This window comes from Oncorhynchus tshawytscha, linkage group LG19 (assembly GCF_018296145.1).
Source record: "Oncorhynchus tshawytscha isolate Ot180627B linkage group LG19, Otsh_v2.0, whole genome shotgun sequence".
Taxonomy (NCBI): Eukaryota; Metazoa; Chordata; class Actinopteri; order Salmoniformes; family Salmonidae; genus Oncorhynchus; species Oncorhynchus tshawytscha.
The window spans coordinates 42,890,945-42,918,568 of NC_056447.1; the positions used below are offsets into that span (position 1 = coordinate 42,890,945).

At 41.6% G+C, this 27,624-nt stretch overlaps 1 protein-coding gene across 13 annotated transcripts in view; it reads right to left on the reverse strand.

The window, feature by feature from the left end:
- Positions 1–27,624, reverse strand: part of LOC112218811 (liprin-beta-2-like) — a 96,400-nt gene that overhangs the window by 62,382 nt on the left and 6,394 nt on the right. For 10 of the 13 annotated variants that reach the window (XR_006079375.1, XR_006079376.1, XM_042301704.1 and 7 more), the window contains exon 2: positions 11,708–11,809. Coding sequence is in view for 11 of the 13 variants with exons in the window: in XM_042301704.1 (XP_042157638.1) it covers positions 11,708–11,771 (64 nt within the window). In the remaining 2 variants the exon portion in view is untranslated. Of the gene's footprint in view, positions 1–11,707; positions 11,829–13,804; positions 13,826–18,233; positions 18,387–27,624 lie in introns of those variants that run through there. The other 3 variants (XM_042301697.1, XM_042301699.1, XM_042301698.1) reach the window with 3 other exon arrangements.

Here is a 27,624-nt window from a genome sequence, read left to right on the forward strand (position 1 = left end):
TGATCAGTCAAGGTGACTGTTGATCCCGATCTCTTGTCATAGTGAATTGACAAAAAGAGAAAGACCAATGGCATGAATCTCAGACAAGATGTAGATTTACACAATAAAACACTGCTGTGACTAGGATTGCCAAACTACCGGTATTTTACTAAAGTTACCAGAATCTTCAGTAATTTTGGTAATTAACAGAAAATCTATGGCAATCTATTGTAATTTAGGTAATTTATACTTGAATAACTTTTTTAATATAATATATAGTATTCATTTATTATACCTGTGTCCATATTATTCATGTGTTTCTAGTAGTTAGACCATATGGTTCAAGATAAATAGCCTAATTATTGAAAAAAGCATCTAATTAAGAATGGGATTATTTTCTTCAACTGCCAACAATTTGATGCCAAAACTTTGACAACAAATACATAGACAGTAAAATAAACAGTTTGTTAAAATAATTACTGATATTTCATGCTAAAACACTAATATAAAACACCAATGGTATTCACTAAATGTATGTAAATGTTATTTTCATTTTTTCAATTATTTCATATATTTTACATGTGATAAGGCCACACAGAGGGCCAGAAATGATTACAGACACCTGTGAAAATCTGAAGTACCCAAAAGGTCCATGTAAGGTCCATGGTCCTGTTGTGGTGGGTGATTCTGTAACGGTTTTCTTGACTTGAAGGAGAGGCGGACCAAAGCGCAGCGTGGTTATTTTGATTAATGTTTAATAAAGCACTTCACATGAACAAACTAACAAAACAAGAACCGTGAAAACCCCCAAACAGTCCTATCTGGTGCAAACACAGAGACAGGAACAATCACCCACAAAACCCAACACCAAACAGGCTACCTAAATATGGTTCCCAATCAGAGACAATGACTAACACCTGCCTCTGATTGAGAACCATATCAGGCCAAACATAGAAATAGACAAACTAGACATGTAACATACAATGCCCACTCAGATCACACCCTGACCAAACAAAACATAGAAACATACAAAGCAAACTATGGTCAGGGTGTGACAGTCCACCAGATATCTTGTGATAAATTAAATCCAACCTTGAAAGATACACACATTCTGGTAGTTTAATGGTAAACTTTGAAAGTTTCCAGTAATATACCATCCCTTTGCAACCCTAGCTGTGACATTCCCCTGCATACTGAATAGTGGTACTCGGGTCAGCTGTTTGTTCACTCGCGTTCTGCCATTCTGCCATTTTTTCTGACATTTTTAAAGCTATTTATTACTAATTGGATACACACAGCTTCTCTTCTGTCATTAGGCTATATGTTGCCCTAGAACAGTGTTTTCCAACCCTGGTCCTCCAGTACACCCAACAGTACACATTTCTAATGTAACGCAGGACAAGCACAACTGATTCAACTTGTCAACTAATCATCAAGCCCTCAATGAGCTGAATGAGATGTGTTTGTCCAGGGCTACAATTAAAATATGTACTGTTGGGGTACTGGAGGACCACGGTTGGGAAACAGTGCACTAGAAGACTAAATGACCCCTTGTTCACCAGAATAATGTCACATATTGATATATATATATATATATTTTTTCATTTCACCTTTATTTAACCCGGTAGGCTAGTTGAGAACAAGTTCTCATTTACAACTGCGACCTGGCCAAGATAAATCAAAGCATTGCCACACAAACACAGAGTTACACATGGAATAAACAAACATACGATCAATAATACAATAGAAAAAGTCTATATACAGTGTGTGCAAATGAGGTAGGATAATGGAGGTAAGGCAATAAATAGCCCATAGTGGCAAAATAATTACAATATAGCAATTAAACACTGGAGTGATCGATGTGCAGAAGATGAATGTGCAAGTAGAGATACTGGGGTGCAAAGAAGCAAAATAATTAAAATAATAGTATGGGGATGAGGTAGTTGGATGGGCTATTTATAGATGGGCTATGTACAGGTGCAGTGATCTGTGAGCTGTTCTGACAGCTGGTGCTTAAAGTTAGTGAGGGAGATATGAGTCTCCAGCTTCAGTGATTTTTGCAGTTCGTTCCAGTCATTGGCAGCAGAGAACTGGAAGGAAAGGCGGTCAAAGGAGGAATTGCCTTTGGGGGGTGACCAGTGAAATATACCTGCTGGAGCGCGTGCTACGGGTTGGTGCTGCTATGGTGACCAGTGAGCTAGATAAGGCGGGGCTTTACCTAGCAAACACGTATACAGTGGGGCAAAAAAGTATTTAGTCAGCCACCAATTGTGCATGTTCTCCCACTTAAAAATATGAGAGAGGCCTGTAATTTTCATCATAGGTACACTTCAACTATGACAGACAAAATTAGAAAACAAATCCAGAAAATCACATTGTAGGATTTTTTATAAATTTATTTGCAAATTATGGTGGAAAATAAGTAGTTGCAGTTGCCATACCAGGTAGTGATGCAACCGGTCAGGATGCTTTCGATGGTACAGCTGTAGAACTTTTTGAGGATCTGGGGACCCATGCCAAATCTTTTCAGTCTCCTGAGGGGAATAGCGTTGTCATGCCCTCTTCACAACTGTCTTGGTGTGTTTGGACCATGATAGATCGTTGGTGATGTGGACACCAATGCACGTGAAACTCTCGACCCGCTCCACTACAGCCCCATTGATGTTAATGGGGGCCTGTTCGGACTGCCTTTTTTTGTAGTCCACGATCAGCTCCTTTGTCTTGCTCACGTTGTCGTGCGAGGATGTTGTCCTCGCACCACACTGCCAGTTCTCTGTCAGTAGTCTGTAATAGTGTGCAAGCCCTGTCATATCCGACGATCATCAGAGCTGGTGTCGTAGGATTCAATCTTAATCCTGCATTGATGCTTTGCTTGTTTGATGGTTTGTCTGAGGGCATAGCGGGGTTTCTTATATGCGTACGGATTAGTGTCCCGCTCTTTGAAAGCAGCAGCTCTAGCCTTTAGCTCGATGCGGATGTTGCCTGTAATCCATGGCTTCTGGTTGGGATGTGTACATACGGTCACTATGGGGACGATGTCGTCGATGCACTTATTGATGAAGCCGATGACAAAGGTGGTATACTCCTCAATGCCATTGGATGAATCCTGGAACATATTCCAGTCTGTGCTAACAAAACAGTCCTGTAGCGTAGCATCCACATCATCTGACCACTTCCGTATTGCGCGACTCACTGGTACTTCCTGCTTTAGTTTTTGCTTGTAAGCAGGAATCAGGAGGAGTCAGGAGGAGTTAAAGGCGGAGGAGAAAATGGCGCCGGAGGAGATGGCCCTCGTTTTACGGTCTCCTAACCAATTGTGCTATTATGTGTCTTTTTCCAGTGATATTTGTCAATGATTTTGTACATAATGTTTCTGCAACCGTATCTTACGGAAGAAAAGAGCTTCTGGATATCAGGACAGCGATCACTCACCTCGGAATAGATGAAGATTTCTTCTTCAACAACAACAGCAACAACAAGCAGGACTCACACGATATTCTCCTAACACCCCACACGGCAGACATCCCAATTATTTGCAATATTACTTGCCAACGTGCAATCATTGTACAATAAACTAGACGATGTAAGATCACGAATATCCTATGCTTCACAGAATCGTGGCTGAATGACGACATGGATATTCAGCTAGTGGGATACACGCTGCACCGGAAGGATAGAACAGCACACTCCGGTAAGATGGGGGGATGCATATTTGTAAACAACAGCTGGTGCACGAAATCTAAGGAAGTCTCTAGAAGGAAGTCGCTTTTGCTCGCCTGAAGTAGAGTATATTGTGATACACTGCAGCCCGTACTACTTGCCTAGAAAGTTCTCAGCTATACTTTTCATGGCTGTTTATTTACAACCACAGGGCAACTTAAATCAGTTCTAACAAATCTCTATCAACATGTTAAATGTGCAACCAGAGGGAAAACACTTCTAGATCACCTGTACTCCACACACAGAGACGCATATAAAGCTCTCCCTCGCCCTCCATTTGGTAAATCCGACAACAACTCTATCCTCCTGATTCCTGGTTACAAGCAAAAATTAAAGCAGGAAGCACCAGTGACTCGGTCTATTAAAAAATGGTCAGATGAAGCACATGCTAAACTACAGGACTGCTGTGCTATCACAGACTGGAACATGTTCCGGGATTCTTCCAATGACATTGAGGAATACACCACATCAGTCACTGGCTTTATAAATAAGTGCATTGAGGACGTTGTCCCCACAGTGACTGTACGTACATACCCCAACCAGAAGCCATGGATTACAGGCAACATTCACACTGAGCTAAAGGGTAGAGCTACCGCTTTCAAGGTGCAGAACTCTAACACGGAAGCTTACAAGAAATCACGCTATGCCCTGCGACGAACCATCAAACAGGCAAAGCGTCAATACAGGACTAAGATTGAATCATACTACACCGGCTCCGACGCTCGAAGGATGTGGCAGGGCTTGCAAACTATTACAGACTACAAAGGGAAGCACAGCCGCGAGCTGCCCAATGACACAAGCCTACCAGACGAGCTAAATCACTTCTATGCTTCCTTCGAGGCAAGCAACACTGAGGCATGCATGAGAGCATCAGCTGTTCTGGACGACTGTGTGATCACACTCTCCGTAGCCAACGTGAGTAAGACCTTTAAACAGGTCAACATACACAAGGCTGCGGGGCCAGACGGATTACCAGGACGTGTGCTCCGGGCATGTGTTGACCAACTGGCAGGTGTCTTCACTGACATTTTCAACATGTCCCTGATTGAGTCTGTAATACCAACATGCTTCAAGCAGACCACCATAGTCCCTGTTCCCAAGAACACAACGGCAACCTGCCTAAATTACTACAGACCCGTAGCACTCATGGCCGTAGCCATGAAGTGCTTTGAAGGGCTGGTAATGGCTCACATCAACACCATTATCCCATTAACCCTAGACCCACTCCAATGTGCATACCGCTCAAACAGATCCACAGATGATGCAATCTCTATTCAAATCAAAACAAATTGATTTATATAGCCCTTCGTACATCAGCTGATATCTCAAAGTGCTGTACAGAAACCCAGCCTAAAACCCCAAACAGCAAGCAATGCAGGTGTAGAAGCACGGTGGCTAGGAAAAACTCCCTAGAAAGGCCAAAACCTAGGAAGAAACCTAGAGAGGAACCAGGCTATGCGGGGTGGCCAGTCCTCTTCTGGATGTCCCGAGTGGAGATTATAACAGAACATGGCCAAGATGTTCAAATGTTCATAAATGACCAGCATGGTCCAATAATAATAAGGCAGAACAGTTGAAACTGGAGCAGCAGCACAGCCAGGTGGACTGGGGATAGCAAGGAGTCATCATGTCAGGTAGTCCTGAGGCATGGTCCTAGGGCTCAGGTCCTCCAAGAGAGAGAAAGAAAGAGAGAAAGAGAGAATTAGAGAGAGCACACTTAAATTCACACAGGACACCGAATAGGACAGGAGAAGTACTCCAGATATAACAAACTGACCCTAGCCCCCCGACACATAAACTACTGCAGCATAAATACTGGAGGCACTCCACACTGCCCTTTCCCACCTGGACAAAAGGAATACCTATGTGAGAATGCTGTTCATTGACTACAGCTCAGCGTTCAACACTATAGTACCCTCAAAGCTCATCACCAAGCTAAGGATCCTGAGACTAAACACCTCCCTCTGCAACTGGATCCTGGACTTCCTGACAGGCCGCCCCCAGGTGGTGAGGGTAGGTAGCAACACATCTGCCACGCTGATCCTCAACACTGGAGCTCCCCAGGGGTGCGTGCTCAGTCCTCTCCTGTACTCCCTGTTCACCCATGACTGCATGGCCAGGAACGACTCCAACACCTTCATTAAGTTTGCTGACGACACAACAGTGGTAGTTCTGATCAAGACAACGACGAGACAGCCTATAGGGAGGAGGTCAGAGACCTGGCCGGGTGGGGCAAAGATGCCTGCCATCCAGGACCTCTACACCAGGCGGTGTCAGAGGAAGGCCCTAAAAATTGTCAAAGACCCCAGCCACCCCAGTCATAGACTGTTCTCTCTACTACTGCATGGCAAGCGGTACCGGAGTGCCAAGTCTAGGACAAAAAGGCTTCTCAACATTTTTTACCCCCAAGCCATAAGACTCCTGAACAGGTAACCAAATGGTTACCCGGATTATTTGCGTTGTGTGCCTCCCCCAACCCCTCTTTTACGCTGCTGCCACTCTCTGTTTATCTGATATGCATTGTCACTTTAACTTTTTTTCCCTGCACCATTGGTTAGAGCCTGTCAGTAAGCATTTCACTGTAAGGTCTACCTGTTGTATTTGGCGCACGTGACAAATAAACTTTGATTTGATTTGATAGAATTATGGTCAGACTTGCCAAATGGAGGGCGGGGGAGAGCTTTGTATGCATCTCTGTGTGTGGAGTAAAGGTGGTCTAGAGTTTTTTTTCCTCTGGACCACCTTTACTCCACATGTGACATGCTGGTAAAAATTTGGTAAAACTGAATAAATTCAACCACATCTTTGTTTCATCACAAAACCAGAGAGCCACCTCTGTCCGGTGAAGTCCACAAAGCATAATGCATGTAACAAACAGTAACATGACCTACAGCATGGTCAAGCAAGTTAATGTTTCCATCATTTTCAGACAGCTAAACAACTATTTATTTAGAACCATGTAGAGTTACCGCAAGTCAGGAGCTGCCTCCACTATTCCAGCACCATTTCAACTTCGACATTTCAACATCATCAAATCACCTATGCTTAGTCTAATACAGTGACAACTAAAAGATACCAAAAACAATAAGCTAAATATCATGTGGCTGTCCATTCTTCCAGTGGTGATTTTAGCATGTAAATATTGGAGGAGCAAAAAAAGAAAAAAGTGGATTGCATGCCAGCAAAGCCACAACACAACACTAAACAATACATTCATTTCACTATAATGGTGACAAATGGTGCCCACAAACTGTTAGGGCCTACATAAAGCTGTCCAAACAGCAGTCCCAACATCTTACCACTGCTACACCTGGATATCAGCGGAGCCTTGTCTGGCAGCGAAACAGTTCATTCAGCCTCATGTACTGCCTTTAAAAAAACATAGCTGATATGCTGACATGCTTACACAAATGTGGTTTCTAATGACAATTGAGATGTACAAACTATGGTATAAGGGGACTACAATTGGATAAGAAGCAATCCATAATTTCGATTAAGTCATTAATGAGCGAGCTAGAATGGAAGTAGTCAATATAACGATTTGTTCAGCACTTTTGAAATGTACAGCGACAGCATTCAGAAAATGGGCTGTTCTTACAGTGTTCTCCCTGTACACCTAGTCAGAACCGTAGGATAAATAATGGGGCCATATAAGCAGACAATGAAAGCTCTTACAATATTCAATGATTACATTTCTCTAAAACAGGTTATATGCTACATGTGCACCACCAAGTCAGAACAGTAGGCGAAATTAAGAGGGGTAAATAGACCAAATTATTAGGGTGAGGCACATGGGCTACTAACATCTTACTACACAATATACACTTAGTATTACTTTCTTAGCTACAGTATACATATCTTCATGGCATATTACATAATTTACGCAGCAGTATTAGAATACATTTTGGACTCACCTTGACGTGCTGTACTCATTTAAACAGGAAGGTGGTGCGCCGGTCCTTCAAATTATGATGACGTCATTGATCTTCAGGTCGTAGCTCTAGAAAGAGGCCTGATTTACAATTCCGAGTTGGATGTCCGTTCAAAACGTATTTTCCCAGTCGGAGCTCATTTATTCCCAAGGTCCTAGTTGTCTTGAACTCACTGAAGTCAAGTTTTCGCAGTTCCAAGTTAACAGTTATTTTGAGTGCGGCTCAAATCATGCTTCACTGACAGCATTGGCAATGTTGGATGTTTATCATTTTAAACTTGGAACAGAGCCCCTTAATCCCAGATTTGGGACCACACAGCCACTGATTCCTTCCAAACCACTCATTGATGAATTTGTGATTCCCAACTTGCTGTGTAATGTTTATGTCCAATGGCCGATGAGCACCGATACGTTTTATCTGTAATTTATCTTCATTATTTCTCTTCATATGACAAGGATTAAAAAGGATTTGCCAGTAGATTGTCGACTTGATTTATGATGATGACTGATAGCTAAGATTTTGAAAGTATGATGTTGACATGTCCAATCAAAGCTACTATACATATAACATAATTTGACGTAATTTTATCTGTGGCCAATGACCTTGAGCCTTCTTGGATGGGCACTTCTAATGTAACTCTATGGCAGCACCCAAAGGGCTAGAATTTTCGAGGTCTACCTTTAGACTTGGCGGTGACGTAGTGTCAACATGAGTGACAGAACACTGAGCCAATCACTGGCTTGCCCCATTACCACAGAAAGCACTGAAACACCTGCAATTTGGAGCTGCCTTACTCAAAACAAAAGAGACCATGTTTATAGGCGGCTTAATTAACTCAATTATATATATGTTTTTTTTTACATTGTTTGCAAACTGTGACACATGAAATACAGAAAGATGTCTTATTTTTTTCTTAGTACATTTTTTGGGGAAGCCTGGCTTCTCTTGACATCCATGAATACACGTCACTGCTGAACAGTAGGCTACAATTCCCTTGACTACAACACCTGTTCTGCCAGTCACATTCTGTTAAAGGTCCCCAAAGCACACACATCCCTGGGTCACTCCTCTTTTCAGTTCGCTGCAGCTAGCGAATGGAACGAGCTGCAACAAACACTCAAACTGGACAGTTTTATCTCAATCTATTCATTCAACGACTCAATCATGGACACTCTTACTGACAGTTGTGGCTGCTTTGTGTGGTGTATTGTTGTCTCTACCCTCTTGACCTTTGTGCTGTTGACTTTGCCCAACAATGTTTGTACCATGTTCTGTGCTGCTACCATGTTGTGTTGTTACCATGTTGTTATGTCGTGTTGTCATGTGTTGCTGCCTTGCTATGTTGTTGTCTTATGTCTCTCTTCATGTAGTGTTGTGTTGTCTCTCGTCGTGATGTGTGTTTTCTCCTATATTTATAGTGTATTTATATATATTTTTTAATCCCAGGCCCCCGTCCCCGCAAGAGGCCTTTTGCTTTTTGGTAGGCCGTCATTGTAAATAAGAATTTGTTCTTAACTGGCTTGCCTAGTTAAATAAAGGTTAAATAGAATAAAACAAATTTAAAAACGTGCCAAAGGCCTATTTGAAGTCGCCATCTTGTGACTGTTGAATTTGTATAGCGTCTCACAATCATCACATATATCATAGCCGCGGGACTTCCATCATGCTCTTTTATCACTTCACCAAATCTTTCCCTAACATTACATTTCTGGCCCTCCCTTCTCTTTATTTTCAACTCTCCTTTCACAGCTTTTCTCTTATTGACTTAAACTCCAACCGTTTAGGCTTATGCAGTAACGCCCAATAGCCTAAAATGATGAAATAAAAAGCTCAATGTAGCCCATAGATAGAAATATATTTTATAGGCATTTTTTCCCTCTCTCTCTTTCTTTTCCTCTCCCTTTTTCCTCTCATCCACACAATATATCATGATCATAAACCCACCCTAAACCCGCCCGCCCCGTGAATATAACGGCGGGGACAGCAGGTAATGAGTCAACCCACGCATCACTAATACAGAAGGCTAAGTCAAACTCTGTGGTCAATTCCAACGGCTGTCAGAGTGGCATGCCTTTCACTCTCCACAGAGACTGATGTAGCATTGAGTTGTTCTGTTGATCCGTTTAGTCACAAACTGGCATGTTGAGCTTCATCCCCCACAGTCTATTTAGATGACATTAAACATGAACCCTTTATTAGTTCAATCACGTTGGCAATAGCTGAGCTTGCTGCAGGGAGCTCAGCCCAACCCCCTACAAATTCTTGCCCCTAATTTAACAGCCACACACACATACAAATGGATGTGGGCACATGCCCCCACACACACAGACACACGCCCACACACACACACGCCCACACACACTATCCATGTTTGACTGTGCCTTCCACCACACTAATACTGCATAGATTCCCTAAATAGGACTCATAGTGTACATGCAAGAAAGAGGAAAATGCCATTAAAACACTCATATTTTGGGAGAACATCATAACAGAACAGACTGATCTAATTTCACCTGTAAATAAGCCAAAAACATGATTTTTTTAAATGATATTTCCTAACTGTGAGGTGGAAATAAAACTCTGAAATTGTGAAAATTATGATAATGCCCTTTTTGGATAAACGTGTCTGCTGAATGGAATATATTATCACATTATCACAGTGTGTATCATGTTAATGTTTTATCCGACCGTGTGGCTTAGTCTTGTGGGTCTAGTATTCTGTTCATGGGGACCACAGAATGTACGCTAATGTAGCCTACATGTTGTATATATGTGAAAAATAACATTTTGCTACTATTTACTAAATTGTTGTACTAATTACAATATTTTCTAAAACAAGTAAATGTAATAATCTAATCTGATGTTTAGAATGGAGTTCCAATGGAATTGGAAATGCATTCCGTCTAACGTGTTACAAACCCATCTTAGTTCAAGTCTATGGAGTCTATAGTAAACAGTCTGAGGGAACTGTCCAGGCCCCCAGTGCCCAGTCTAGAGTGGGAAGTCACGAGCTCTGCTGGTCTATTACCGCGTAGCAACCTAGCGGTGCCAAAAGCTCTGGTCTGCCGTTGAAAGCCTACGAAAATGATGATCGTCAGAACGGCCCAAAAGTTTTAGGCTCTAAAATGTGTTTGTTATGATCAGTTTAATCCCCACTGTAAATTCTTTAAAAGTTTGCTACAAATCGAGATATTTAATTAAATAGTGATTCATTCTGACAAGAACGTTTGTCATCACACAGGACCATGTGCTGACATAGTCCAATCATTGGCCGGTAGGCTACGAGGGAGGAGGCTCTCTCAGGCAGGATGAAAACAACCACATCGACCATGATCCTTTGCTAGTTTCGGCCACTTTCACCGTGATCCTTTTTTTTTGTGCCATTCAGACCCATTCAGCAATATGACCCATTTCAAATTCAATATGATCCACTTCATGCAGCATCGGGAGTGTTCCATGGGAATACGTGGATGACGTCAGCGCTAGAGACTATCTACTGGTTTGAATGTCTATGGAATTATTACAGCACAGGAGGTTTGTGGAACCTTAATTAGACAAGATGGGCTCGTGGTAATGATTAAGTGGAATGGTATTAAATACATCAAACACATGGTTTCCATGTGTTTGATGTTATCCCATATGCTCTATTCCAGACATTATTATGAGCCGTCCTCCCCTCAGCAGCCTCCTGTGTGTCACAGGCAGGGCTGAGCTGATGTTTTATTCAGGACCTAATTTCTTTACAGGGTAGCCTTGCTTAGTCTACTCCATTTCTCAGCTTTTACCTGTCTGGCAGTGGCATGGTGTGTTTCAAGCCCACACACGCCAGCAGTTAAACCTGTTTGATATAAGGTATGTCACCTGAACCAATCACTGTGTACAAAGACAGTATAATGAGGCAAGGACCTTTCTTTCAAAAGAAGTGAACTAGTTTCTCAAGTTTGTTTTATATTCCAAATTGACGTCAGAGTCGTGTGAAAATACACAGATCTTTTCAATGGTGAATCAAAAATACCATAATAAACTGTGGGAGAATGTATTAGATGTAGTAGGAAGAGACAATGAATCACTTTTACCTGCGATGATGTCATCCATTTGCTCCAAGGCCGCCTCCAACATGTGACTTGCATCTGAGGCCATGGCGACAGACTACTGCATCAGCCGCTATGCTTAGTGTCCTGGAGGGAAATATAAACACTGTTACATTTTAAGAAAGAGGAATTCTAAATATAATATCATTTAGCATTGAAAACTTTGTACAGTAAACATTAGTTAGAAAATATATGTCATATGGTACAAATTAGCCACGTATAAACAAACACCTGAACGGAGAACTGAGGATCAATTGTACTGCTGTGATATATTCTCTATTGAAATGGTTTCAGATACAGTATGTCCTTGTAACGTGCTGGTTCCTAGGCATACATTGCAATATGATCCCATTGGCTAGGCCTGGTACAGAGACTACTGGTATATTCTCTGGGTCATCCCTATCAATAGGACAGAGCATGGCTCTGTACAGCGGACCCCTGAGGCCTCCAAAGAACCCAGCAGGGTCTCCTCCCACTGTCATCCTGCCTTACAACCAGTCAGTCCGTCCCTTGCCTAACCCCCCAGGTTACGGGATCTCAACACACTGTGAATGTCTTCGTTCTTTCAGCTGTTGATCGAGCTGATGGTTGGTGGCGTTGGGGTATATCTCCATCCCACTCAACCATCACTGAGTTGGGAGACATTCACAAGGACCCAGGTCTGTTTTCATTACGGCTCAAAACGGATCAGAGTGAAGCGTGACGGATAAATTGATTGCTGTGCCAAGAAATAGATCTGTCTCACACATCAACCTATGATGAGTTCCAAAGATCAAAGACAATACCAGCATCTTGAACTTTGACTGCTTAACTCTTTCATTCCCACCAACTAACTCTGTACTATCTATCATATGCCATAATGGAAACATAGCTTTTCAAGTAATCTTCTCTGGAAAAATAATTAGATGTGACCATTGACTGTGATGCGTTGAGGACATAGCGACAGGCCTCTGTGACAAAAGGCAACTGTAGATGCCGGAATGGCAGGCAGGGACAGGCAGGCAGTGCTTTGAAAGGAGCCAGGCGTCAACAGTGTTAATTATGTGGCTGTTCAGATTCAGCTGGACACGGCTGAGGGTGATGGCTCCATTCATTCAGAGCCTCTGTAGTACTGACAGCTCCTCTGTGTAACAGCATCACAGTGGGCAGCAGACACTGCTATTCTAATAACTGGCCTGATCATACAAACCCAATTAAAGCCTGCAGTTAAAGGCCATGAAGAGATCAGGGTACTGCAGTGCACTAATGGACATGCCAAAGAGAATAATACAGTCTACTGTCTGCTTCTGTACAATCTAATGTAGCTCGAAGACACAACCTTGGTAGAGCTATTGCCCTGCATTAGGATACTATTGTTGGAGTGTATCAAGTCCATTAGAACAAACTGTAACAAAAAAACAGTGAAGTGGCAAACAAATGAGAGCTTCATTATGATATTAGAACATAAGATATGCTATCTGTAATAAACCTATCATTTCCAGATATTCAAAATCATAGTGAAACTACCTACTACTTATTTATCATTATTATTCATAGTTTATGTAGAAACAGACACGCCTTATTCTCACAGTTTCCCAGTAACAAAACAACTGCCAGCAAAACAAACTCGATCACCCTGTTGTTGCAGGAAATGTCCTGCATAGCTGAAATGCAAACATGTAGTGTATTTGAGGTTTAATTAAAAAGGCTTCTAAAGTTTGTCATTTCCATTTTAACATTTCAGAATTGATTTAACCTAACAGAAAATATATCAACCCCTACAAAAATGCCCATTATAAATAATACACACAATAATTCACATTCCCTGTTGCTGAAGGACTATTTTCATTCTGTGAGAAACTGGTCAAATTAAGATCCTGCATCTGAACAACCTGTCATGACAGCAGTTTGTTATAAGAACTACATTTTCTGCCCGGTCTTAAAGCTTTCTTGCTGTGCAAAGCATTGAGGTGGTACTTTGCAGACACAAATATGACTAATATATAGCGAAGCAAACAGACACATCAATAACCTTACGGCACTTAAAGCCTTCTATTTAGTTTGGCCCCAGTGTCACTAGTCAGCTATCACAGGCATTCTTACCACAGAAAAGAGGAGTAGGCTGAGCCTGTTTGAAGAGGATAACATTAGCTAGCAGTGCTCAGGATGTCCCTTTGTCTTCCCATTTCATCCTCTGCCCCTGACAGTGCAGTCTAGCAGTCTCTCACAATAATGTTCTACGGGTCAGCACCTTTCTCCGCCGCAAGGTGTATTTTCAATTCAAACACCTGGGCCTGCTCCTCGCTGGATAAGCCATGGACTCGACAGAGAGTGAAATCTAGCCCGGTGCCGTCAAAGCAAATTTCTGTCAAAAACTCAACATTTCAGCTATAGCCAACTTTCACAATGCAGACAACAGCAGGTTTAGAACAATGTGTTGCTGTCTGGAAAAGACATAAAGGACTTTTAAACTACTCCACAGACCACATCAAATGCTACATAACCTGGAAGTTTCGTACTGAGCCAAATTGAGCTGCCGGGCATTTATGTGGTGTGCCAAAAAACTCTGAAGGTTAAAACAACAAACCTCTCCTATCCTGAAGCACAAACCCCATAAACAAACTGAATCCGAGCTGGTTTGGATAATCATATATTACCTTAACAAGTAACATCTGTAGCCTAAATAGAATCATATCTGTGTTATGCTGTTGAAATTATTAAATCTAGGCAACAAAAAAGATTGACAAGAATACGATATGAAGATTGAATCATCCCTCGCCACTGTCTTTAGAAACTTGTGAACTGTAACTCGATAACTTTCTCAAATCTTAAGATGTTCTTGGTCTGTACAAATTAATATACAAATCCACTGCACCTGTATATAGTTCGTACAGTGCCAAACCGCTGTGTCTGCTAGGTCATTGCAGCCCTATTCTGTCCTGCTGCTCATTCAGTGACTTTCATAAGTGCATTTCTGAGCCACCCACAGTTTGGAGAATCACCAAGCAGCCGAGTGCTTCTGCTGCTATCAGTAAAATGATTAGTGACATCTGAAAACATCACATGCCGAACAGTGTCCTAAGTACATTACAGATATCCAGCTCTGTATCTGGTTTCTGCACATTATCCATTTGGAGAACTTTGATAAGCACTGCATGGGACCTGCTTAAAAAGGGAGAGACAGTAACTTGCCTCTAAGGGCCTAAATTATTCTAAACATTCCTATAAGGGAGAAGGTCTGAACTTCTAAACAGTGCTTTGCAATTTCCATGCCTTTACTTTATAATCCTGAAAAAAATGTATGACAGATTATTTACAGTTGATTTCCCTCCAGTCCTATCAAAGGACTATAAAAAGTAGATTCGCCAAGCTTCCAGCTTGATAAAAAGAACCAGCGTTTAATACAGGTCAGATCCTCATGGCCCTCTATCTGTCCCCTGCAAGGGACTTAATGCTGTTGTAATTAGAGTGTGGACCTGAGGCATTCCTTCACGCTGGCCAGGAAATAGCTGATTCTGGCTGAGCACTTGGGACTGGAGGGATGCTCTATCTCAGCCAGCGCTATCGTCACCATGTGTTGTCTAATGTACTGCTGCCATTCAAAAGTCTCTGGGAGATTACAACAACATATGATGCCTGTAAGATCATTAATAAGTGTATTAACACAGTGATAATGAAGTTTGTTCATTATCAGTATAAAAATGTAAGGAGGTTTTTTAATGTATTAAAATGCTGTTCACCTGCTACATGCAGTACAGATGTCAATGGAATGCAGGCCTAATGATTAACAAGAAAGTTTCCACCTCAATACAAAGTCCAACTGAGAAAATACAAATACTTGTATGAGCAGATGAGCTCAATGCCCACTCAAGACCATTGTCTGAGTCTTTGATATAAGTCTGCAGGATCAACATTTATGTAATAAAGATAATTTCTATGGAAATACATTTCTGGACGAACAATATTTTCTGTTGTGTAGATGATAAATACTTTTTTTATCAGAAGGTATGATATCTGTGGTCCCTTGCAGTTAGGACATAGAATAATGAATGGTGAGCTTTGTTTGAGCCAGACAGGCACAGTAGTAACACTGGGAGGAAGATCAAGTTCCTGTTTTTGTCCAGGTTGTCCCGGCCTGCAGTCCTCATGCTCTGCTGAAGACAGACACACTGAGCGCTGCTGGGTAGAGTTACAGTACAGACATCAGCGGTGTCCCATTCTTTCACAGGGACCAGAAAAGTCCCATATCCACCAGACCAAAGGATGGCTTGTGTGTAAGTCAAATGGCCACAAGGTTCAAATGAAGGAAGTGCCATTTCAACATGATTCCTGATTGTTTGTTTGAGGAGGCCATCAAGGCCTTACAGTTTTGGGGGTGAAACTTTTCTGCTTTATTCACATACCTGAAAATCTAGTGTTTATCACTAGTTACCAGAGGAAGACAGAAATTCCACCTTTATCTGTTGGAGTAACTCTCAGGTCTTCTGACACTAATGGCTGGGCCAAAGAAATGGTCCTACTGCTTTCAACAATTAGTCTGGTGGGTAATGTGAACAGAAATGCCAGAGCATATGAAGTAGGGTGAAGCACAGAGGGGTGTGAGTTTACTGTTTTCCCTCATTGACTCTGGCCTGTTTGGACAAGCAGAGCCAACTGCTGCTGAAGCCCAGAGAGAGAGTGAGAAAGCTCCGGAGGCCACAATCGCAAATATAAGGGGATGAGCAGGAAATACCCAAGAATTTCGACCACGAAGGCAGAAGAGATTAACAGAAGATGACCACACTTATGGATGGGGATTTTCCCTACTCTGACCTTTACTCAAATAGACCCTCGCATGCTAACTAATGCTTACAGAAAATTAAGTCATCGCCACCCTTTAAAATGTGTGAATCTAGAATATTAGTTACATTTTCATGGAATAAAAAAAAGAAAAGTCCTCACACATTATGAAATGCTAACAATTCACACAGTATGAAATGCTAACAATTCACACAGTATGCAATGCTAACAATTCACACAGTATGCAATGCTAACAATTCACACATTATGCAATGCTAACAATTCACACATTATGCAATGCTAACAATTCACACAGTATGCAATGCTAACAATTCACACAGTATGCAATGCTAACAATTCACATAGTATGCAAAGCTAACAATTCACAAAGTATGCAAAGCGAATAATTTGAACATTATGCAAAGCTAACAATTCAAACATTATGCAAAGCTAACAATTCACACATTATGCAATGCTAACAATTCACACATTATGCAATGCTAACAATTCACACATTATGCAATGCTAACAATTCACACATTATGCAATATAAACAATTCACACATTATGCAATGCTAACAATTCACACATTATGCAATGCTAACAATTCACACATTATGCAATGCTAACAATTCACACATTATGCAATGCTAACAATTCACACATTATGCAATGCTAACAATTCACACATCACAAATTGAAAGAAAGCAGAAAAGACCTGCTATGTGGGACTTTGCACATCAACAGAAACATGCATCCGCTTAATATACCTCAGCAGATTTATTCCAAGCCATGAGTATTTAACGATCAAATCTCTCTAATAGCATCCTACAGAAACTATACTTATGGTAGTCTGGCTGATGATTACAAAATTCATCAAACAATAACTAAGCCGTCAGTTGACGTGGGGAACTCTATTGTAACCTTGGGTTTGGTTTGCTTTACTTAGTCAGCCCTATATTGAGCCCATCCACCTCCCCTCGCTGGTGAAGCTTCATTAGCTCTCCAAAATGTCAACATCAGGCGGCCCGAGTGTAATCGCCCTGGCAGTGGATGTTACATGGCCCTGTCATACTCATGTCAGCAATCAAGTGACTGAGAGCATGTCAAGCAAATATGAGATCGCAACATCTCACAACTGCATTGCTCCTTTCAATGGCTGATGAAGGGATCCAACATTATAAAATACAAGTCAAGAAAACACAGTAGTCATAAGCACTACCACATTATTACCATACATATAAGAGGCCCTGGGAGAGAATGTGTAGACTAGTGTAAACATGCACGTTTCAGTTTTTACATTTGAGGTTTTATTAGCTCAGGGAAGCAGGAAAAAAAATGTAATCACAGGGTTTGCTTACAATTGCCTGCAGATAAAGTTGACATTTACTTTACGATCACACTACACATCCTATTTCTTCAACAACAAAAAAACAACATATTTTTCATGTGTTTGAAACTGACGTTTTTTAAATCCAAATCTCTCTTACCAACATTGTGCCAACATGTAGCTAGAGGCTAGCAAAGTCAAAGGGATGCACATCATTTTCCACACCATTATTTAGACATGTAGAACTGTACAGTAGTTAACTCTCAGGCAGTGAGACCAGCATGCACAAAGGCCAGTGTCAGCAGTAGTGGGCAGACCAATAGAACCAGCGTGTCAACACGGCTTAATATACAGTATAAGCATCAAAGCCATAGCCCCACTGACAGCTCTAACATCCTATCAGGGCCTCATTCTGCCACTTACATGTGTTCATGTGCTAGTTGACAAGATGACACATCGGAGGGGACTAGCTGCCTGCAGGCCTTCAGTTCATACAGCCTTCCATTTCAGCTGGGCGCTTGAGAGGTAGCCATCTAAACAGAAGTGGACTCAACTCGTGTCTGTGGCACTGGGGACCTGCGTGAGAAAGGTGATCTGTTGCATAATAGACAAGGCTTCATTGTAACAGTGTTGGCAGGGGGCCTAACACATAGCATTGCCAGATGACGAGTTTGTGTGTGCTGTGCTTCTGCCTTGGAACCGTGTTGTAACCACAAAAATATCAACAGCAGCTCATTCAAAATGGCTGGTAGACCAGACTCCTACACTATATGCAGTACATGACTCCTGATGCACAGAACATAGTAAGGTTACATGGTGTCAACATCTTAACCCACAAGCCAGCTCAACCAGAACAAACCCAGCTCAAATAACAGGATAACATTACAGTCACACTATGCAAAGCATGTTTCATAACCAGTGGGCAACATGTGCTCAGACCACAGGACTGACAGATGAAATCAGCCCATCCAATGTGGGGCCATTGTTGGAGTGAGATACTTCACTTTCATACTCGTTTTATGTGTGCATGTATGCATAGTACTGTATAAGCAAGGAATCAAACAAACTTCAACAGTCTACACTTGCATTGGTATGGAGGGTATTCCATGGAAGACAAGTACAAAGTATTCCATGGAAGTCAAGTACAAAGTATTCCATGGAAGACAAGTACAAAGTATTCCATGGAAGACAAGTATAACGTATTCCATGGAAGTCAAGTACAAAGTATTCCATGGAAGACAAGTACAAAGTCATATCAGTAGCTGTCAGCTGTTATTACTCATCTTCACTGAGTCTTCCAGACCGGGGCTCTGGAGTGGGGTTAGGACAGGACAGATGACCAGGACCCGGTTGACTTTCTGCCAGCTCACCGGGTCGATCATCGCTCCACTCACCTGGCAGCTGTGACGCGGGGGAGTGCAGGTTGCAGGAGCAGAGAAATGTCATCCACGAGCAGTTGCACTCTAATATGTCACAAACATCAGACAAAAGGCCAGGAAGCCAAATCAGGTGTCACCTCACGGTCTACAACATGACCTTCCCCTCGCTTGGCTCAGTGGGCTCACCAAATCCATCATACCTTGTTTGTTCCAAAAAAATCTACCAATCCTTTTACCTGGTTCTGTTGGCCTATTTCTTACAACATGGTAGTGTCTGTCATCATCCTCTAACACTAAGCACGTTTCACCTCAGTTACCTTTTACTGCAGCGGGCTAAATCAGAGTCACAGAGTGTTTTTGGTAGTCTTAAACAAATCTACTTTGAAACAAAAGTATACACACATGGTTATGGGCTTTAAAAAAAGGACATACCTGTACCATGTCAAATATAGAGTTGAAATGTATTTCATTTTGAGTTTGCAACCCAATATTACACTTTATATACATCACAGAAGACTGAAATATAACAAAACTATTTGACATAGAAACACAGGATTTTCAGTGGGTTTAAGAAAATAGTATTGGGGCATCCTGAGTGGTGCAGTGGTCTAAGGCACTGCATCACTGTGCCACTATAGATCTTGGTTCAAGTCCAGGCTCTGTCAAAGCCGGCCGCCACCGGGAGATCCATGGGGGGGGCGCATAATCAGCTCAGCATCGTCTGGGTTATGGGAGGGTTTGGCCGGCAAGGATGTTCTTGTCCCATCGTGCACTAGTGGCTCCTGTGGCGGGCCAGGCACAGTGCAAGCTGACACAGTATTCAGGTGTACAGTGTTTCCTCATACACATTGGTGTGGCTGGCGGGTGTTGTGTCAAGAAGCAGTGTGGGATGTGTTTCAGAGGATGCACGGCTCTCGACCTTCACCTCTCCCAAGTCCGTACAGGAGTTGCAGCAATGGGACAAGACTGTAACTACCAATTGTATACCATGAAATTGGGGAGATTTTGTCTTAATTATGAAATGATTACAAATATTAATAACATTCCATCCATCATCCTCTAATCTCTGTAGAAGAACCATCTAGTGAGATAGAGACTCTAAATTCTTGACATAGGTAAATGGGCCAAGACAAACACAGAACTAAGTCTTTGCTAGGTAAAAGCCCACCTTATCTCAGTTCACTGGTCACCATTGCAGCAACAATCGCAGCACGCGCTCCAACAGGTATATTTCACTGGTCACCCCCAAAGCCAATTCCTACTTTGGCCGCCTTTCCTTCCAGTTCTCTGCTGCCAATGACTGGAACGAACTGCAAAAATCGCTGAAACTGGAGACTCTAATCTCTATCCACCGGATGTGTACCAAACTCACTAAAAGTGGCAGTAATAAAGCCTCTCTTGAAAAAACCAAACCTTGACCCAGAAAATATAAAAAACTATCAGCCTATATCGAATCTCCCATTCCTCTCAATTAAAAAAAAAGAAAGCTGTTGCGCAGCAATTCACTGACTTCCTGAAGACAAACAATGTATACGAAATGCTTCACTCTGGTTTTAGACCCCATCATAGCACTGAGACTGCACTTGTGAAGGTGGTAAATGACCTTTTAATGGCGTCAGACCGAGGATCTGCATCTGTCCTCATGCTCCTAGACCTTAGTGCTGCTTTTGATACCATCTATCACCACATTCTTTTGGAGAGATTGGAAACCCAAATTGGTCTACACGGACAAGTTCTGGCCTGGTTTAGAGCTTATCTGTCGGAAAGATATCAGTTTGTGTCTGTGGATGGTTTGTCCTCTGACAAATTAGCTATAAATTTCGGTGTTTCTCAAGGTTCCGTTTTAGGACCACTATTGTTTTCACTATATATTTTACCTCTTGGGGATGTAATTCGCAAACATAATGTTAACTTTCACTGCTATGCAGATGACACACAGCTGTACATTTCAATGAAACATGGTGAAGCCCCAAAATTGCCCTCGCTGGAAGCCTGTGTTTCAGACATAAGAAGTGGATGGCTGCAAACATTCTACTTTTAAACTCGGACAAAACAGAGATGCTTGTTCTAGGTCCCAAGAAACAAAGAGAACTTCTGTTGAATCTGAAAATTAATCTTGATGGTTGTACAGTCGTCTCAAATAAAACTGTGAAGGACCTCGGCATTACTCTGGACCCTGATCTCTCTTTTGACGAACATATCAAGACTGTTTCAAGGACAGCTTTTTTCCATCTACGTAACATTGCAAAAATCTTAACTTTTCTGTCCAGAAATGATGCAGAAAAATGTATCCATGCTTTTGTTACTTCTAGGTTAGACTACTGCAATGCTCTACTTTCCGGCTACCCGGATAAACCACTAAATAAACTTCAGTTAGTGCTAAATATGGCTGCTAGAATCCTGACTAGAACCACAAAATTTGATCATATTACTCCTGTGTTAGCCTCCCTACACTGGCTTCCTGTTAAGGTAAGGGCTGATTTAAAGGTTTTTACTGCTAACCTACAAAGCTTCACATGGGCTTGCTCCTACCTATCTTTCCGATTTGGTCCTGCTGTACATACCTACACGTACGCTACGGTCACAAGACACAGTCCTCCTAATTTCTCTCCTAGAATTTCTAAGCAAACAGCTGGAGGCAGGGCTTTCTCCGATAGAGCTCCATTTTTATGGAATGGTCTGCCTATCCACGTGAGAGACGGAGACTCAGTCTCAACCTTTAAGACTCATCTCTTCAGTAGGTCATATGATTGAGTGTAGTCTGGCCCAGGAGTGTGAAGTTGAACGGAAAATGCACTGGAGCAACGAACTGCCCTCGCTGTCTCTGCCTGGCCGGTTCCCCTCTCTCCACTGGGATTCTCTGCCTCTAACCCTATTACAGGGGCTGAGTCACTGGTGCGTCACTTGAGTGGGTTGAGTCACTGACGTGGTCTTCCTGTCTGGGTTGTGAATTTAAGTATGCTCTCTCTAATTCTCTCATTCTTTCTTTTTCTCTGTCGGAGGACCTGAGCCCTAGGACCATGCCTTAGGACTACCTGGCATGATGACTCCTTGCTGTCCCCAGTCTACCTGGCCGTGCTGCTGCTCCAGTTTCAACTGTTCTGCCTGCAGCTATGGAACCCTCACCTGTTTGCCGGATGTGCAACTGTGCTTCTGTGCTTCTACACCTGCATCGCTTGCTGTTTGGGGATTTAGGCCGTGTTTCTGTACAGCACTTTGAGATATCAGCTGATCTAAGGAGGCTATATACAGTGCCTTGCGAAAGTATTCGGCCCCCTTGAACTTTGCGACCTTTTGCCACATTTCAGGCTTCAAACAAAGATATAAAACTGTATTTTTTTGTGAAGAATCAACAACAAGTGGGACACAATCATGAAGTGGAACGACATTTATTGGATATTTCAAACTTTTTTAACAAATCAAAAACTGAAAAATTGGGCGTGCTAAATTATTCAGCCCCCTTAAGTTAATACTTTGTAGCGCCACCTTTTGCTGCGATTACAGCTGTAAGTCGCTTGGGGTATGTCTCTATCAGTTTTGCACATCGAGAGACTGAAATTTTTTCCCATTCCTCCTTGCAAAACAGCTCGAGCTCAGTAAGGTTGGATGGAGAGCATTTGTGAACAGCAGTTTTCAGTTCTTTCCACAGATTCTCAATTGGATTCAGGTCTGGACTTTGACTTGGCCATTCTAACCCCTGGATATGTTTATTTTTGAACCATTCCATTGTAGATTTTGCTTTATGGTTTTGGATCATTGTCTTGTTGGAAGACAAATCTCTGTCCCAGTCTCAGGTCTTTTGCAGACTCCATCAGTATTTCTTCCAGAATGGTCCTGTATTTGGCTCCATCCATCTTCCCATCAATTTTAACCATCTTGCCACCACCATGTTTGACAGTGGGGATGGTGTGGTCAGGGTGATGAGCTGTGTTGCTTTTACGCCAAACATAACGTTTTGCATTGTTGCCAAAAAGTTCAATTTTGGTTTCATCTGACCAGAGCACCTTCTTCCACATGTTTGGTGTGTCTCCCAGGTGGCTTGTGGCAAATTTTAAACAACACTTTTTATGGATATCTTTAAGAAATGGCTTTCTTCTTGCCACTCTTCCATAAAGGCCAGATTTGTGCAATATACGACTGATTGTTGTCCTATGGACAGAGTCTCCCAGCTCAGCTGTAGATCTCTGCAGTTCATCCAGAGTGATCATGGGCCTCTTGGCTGCATCTCTGATCAGTCTTCTCCTTGTATGAGCTGAAAGTTTAGAGGGACGGCCAGGTCTTGGTAGATTTGCAGTGGTCTGATACTCCTTCCATTTCAATATTATCACTTGCACAGTGCTCCTTGGGATGTTTAAAGCTTGGGAAATCTTTTTGTATCAAAATCCGGCTTTAAACTTCTTCACAACAGTATCTCGGACCTGCCTGGTGTGTTCCTTGTTCTTCATGATGCTCTCTGCGCTTTTAACGGACCTCTGAGACTATCACAGTGCAGGTGCATTTATACGGAGACTTGATTACACACCGGTGGATTGTATTTATCATCATTAGTCATTTAGGTCAACATTGGATCATTCAGAGATCCTCACTGAACTTCTGGAGAGAGTTTGCTGCACTGAAAGTAAAGGGGCTGAATAATTTTGCACGCCCAATTTTTCAGTTTTTGATTTGTTAAAAAAGTTTGAAATATCCAATAAATGTCGTTCCACGTCATGATTGTGTCCCACTTGTTGTTGATTCTTCACAAAAAAATACAGTTTTATATCTTTATGTTTGAAGCCTGAAATGTGGCAAAAGGTCGCAAAGTTCAAGGGGGCCGAATACTTTCGCAAGGCACTGTAAATACATTTGATTTATCTCCCTCACTAATTTCAAGCAACAGCTGTCAGAGCAGCTCGCAGATCATTGCAGCTGTACATAGCCCATCTGTAAATAGCCCATCCAACTACCTCATCCCCATATTGTATTTATTTTGCTCCTTTGCACCCCAGTATCTCTACTTGCACATTCATCTTCTGCACATCTCACTCCAGTATTTAATTGCTATATCGTAATTACCTCGCCACTATGGTCTATTTTATTGCCTTACCTCGCTTATCTTACCTCATTTGCACACACTGTATATATACTTTTTTCCCTACTGTATGTTTGTTTATCCCATGTGTAACTCTGTGTTGTTGTATGTGTCGAACTGCTTTGCTTTATCTTGGCCAGGTCGCAATTGTAAATGAGAACTTGTTCTCAACTAGCCTACCTGGTTAAATAAAAGGTGAAATACAATTTTATAAAATCAAATAAAAAATGTTGTAACAGGTCATCGTTCAGGCAGAACCCCCATCTGAGCTGGGAGGGGAGCTAGTTGTTTTAGGGATCATATTCCTAGCTAAAGAACTCCAACTGTAACTGGAAAACAACAAGGCTGCATGGAAAAAACATCAAACTATGTCCCACAGTATTGTTTCCCTCCCGCAATCACTCACCACTCAACACTTCCTTGCTCTGCTGAAAGCTTTAGCTTGATTTGCCTTGACAGGCGATGGTCATATAACTTTGTCAGATTAAAACAATGTTCACTTCAACCTCTCTTTTTGGCTTCCGGCTAACTCTGGGCTGCCTGTTTACCATGGAGCTTTAAATCTTTTGTCAAGCAGGGAGAAAGTAAAAGTCCTGGCCTGGTAGAGGTCGCTCACCTTTGTCTGATGAACTCTCATCACAGTTAGCGGGGAAGCACACAGGTTGAAGAATGTCACTGGTGGACCCCAGAATCAATAACTTAAGTAATATGTTTGTTATTAAAAAGATGAGACATTTCAGCATACGACTTTGGTTTACTTGTAACTAAAGCATGGATGTTCAATGATTTCCATACAGAACATATCCAGGCAATGCATAGCAGTCCAAATGCCATGCAAACATAAAATCCTGCAGAAATAAAATAGCATTTACGGTCATCCTGAGGGGGAAGTTGCTAAACAATTGCAATATCTGTTTATGCATTTGGCCTGAGTCCTGGGAGGGTATGTCATCTCAAAGACATACAATCGCATACTGTTTCACATGGGGCTGGGGAGTGGCATAAAACAGAGGCCAGGACAAATAATGGGCCTTATCCATTTGTCTGAGCACATGATCCTCAGAGCACAGCCCAGCTGACTGCCGCCCGACACACTCATTACCAAGAGGAATTTACACTCTGGAGCTGTGGGACTGCCAATGTGTTGTCTTGAATTTCTACACATACAGTATATTAAATGGGCAATCTGCAGTAGCTACATCCATTTTTGGACTTATAAATTACTGATATGTACTGATTTGATTCTTAAAAAATAACTGCCTCATGAGCTTAATTCAACTGTCGTACCGCATCAGAACACACAATATAAACTTGTTTTACTGTACTGTGAACAAAGTAAATGCAAACAAACACTGTATATCCTCAAAACATGGTTAAAACTAAATTGTGATGTCAAGGATGATCAGTTCTTGCATCCATAGCTCTGTCTATGAATTTGAGCGGTTCCATTTCTTCAGTCCCATCCCTCAGCTTTGTAGCAAATCAGTGCTTTGTTATCATTTCAACTGTTGATTGCCGCTTTAAGTGTGTTTTCTTCTATGTAATAACACAGCAGATCCCTTTCACTAGCTTATCTGTTTCTTTATCTTCGACACCTCAAAACAGGAGTGTCCAACACCATACATAGGCTACCCAGATGTCTGTCCACTAGTATCATTCATTGAGTGAACTCTGGTAGAACATTCCTTGAAGGGAGCCCTAAGCAGAGCAGCAACAGCTGCTTTTCTTTGCTAGTAGGAAAATTATATATAATAACTAGAGTCCGACTGATTTATCGGTTTACCACTATTAAAATCAGCCGATATTGGCCTTTTAACTCCATATTGGTCGGTAACTGATATTCAATAAATAGAATGAAAAAAGGAAATTGCATACTTATCTGAACACACCATTCTCATGATGTGTCATTATTGTCACAATGTATGAAATCAACATCTGAAGCATAGGTATTATACAATCACTCTTTTGGATGGCAATTTATGAGAACTCAGTGTGGGAAAAAAAAATTCTGCTGTAAAACAGTTTAATCGGCAGATACATTAGTATTGGTACGTTTCCCCCACCTCCCAAAAAATCGGAATCGGTACCGGACCCCAAAAAACATATCGGTCAGGCTCTAAAATCAACACAAGAAATGATCTTCCCTGTGATTTTTCAAGCCCTCCTGCGAGTAGTAAGCTTTCTCCGCTCTCTGACATCCAGTATCTGACTGAGGATTACCTCCTGTAGACGACTCACAATGCCATAGCCGTGTGAGTTGACAGAATAATTATTCAAACCTAGGACTGGAAGGAGGACTACTCCTGTTGGTATTAAACACACTGTTTGATCCTCAGAGTATAATGCCCTGATCTGCTACTATGGTTGTCTTTTCTTCCTCATTCTGTGACTTAGTGCAGGATATAAGCTTATACTATACATGCAAACTCTCCTTTGAATATTCTATGTATGTTGGAAATAACTAGTATTTCCTCACATTAATTTAAACTCCAAATAGAAAAATAATAATTATAATAATAATAATAAAATGTTCAATTGTAAGGCAACCAGCTGCAACAGGCTGGTGAGTTTGCTCAACATTTGGGCATATACTGTAGCTGAATCAACATACAATTCAATTGACAATGTATGTTCACTCAACTTTGAATTGATGGTTAAGTGAACATACAATTCAACTTGAGAATTTATTCTACCTTATTTGCATATATCTTAGTGTAAAATGTACATCTTTATGACAATACATTACATAAATCATAAGGCCTTTCTTTGAGGGCCTAGTTACACCCTAACACAGTGGTCTGAAACTCCTGGCTTACAGGCCACATCAAGCCTGCAAGTCACATTATGCTGGCTTGCAAAGTGATGTGTAATTCTTATTGGAATCCAGCCAGAGTGAGGATATGCAACAATTGGAACTTTTAAATCACCCACAACCTACAAGGAGAAGGACTGTCAGAAAATTGAGACTACCTAAATCACTGGAACAGCTATCTCAGTAACAAGTGCAAAAAGTCCAAATACAAAAAAATTTGATTAGTTTAGAAAAATGTATGTTATTTATGTTTGTGTAGCATAAGATTAATAAACCAATCAATGTACAAGCAAGAACACAGGTATTTAAGCAAACAATTCTGAAAATCATCCTGCAATAGAGCATGCTGGGAAATATAATAATGATGGGGTTGTTTTGAGTGGTTTTGAGCAAACATTCATTTGTAATATTACTTAACAAGCTTTTTCAAATTTACCTCACTTCAAGCAGAGTTTGTTGAGTAAACAAACTTGAACACATTAGCTTAAATTCTTGTCCTTTTGAAGTCCATTCAACTCACAGAATAACACTGATTAAGCAACTTTGCAAGCC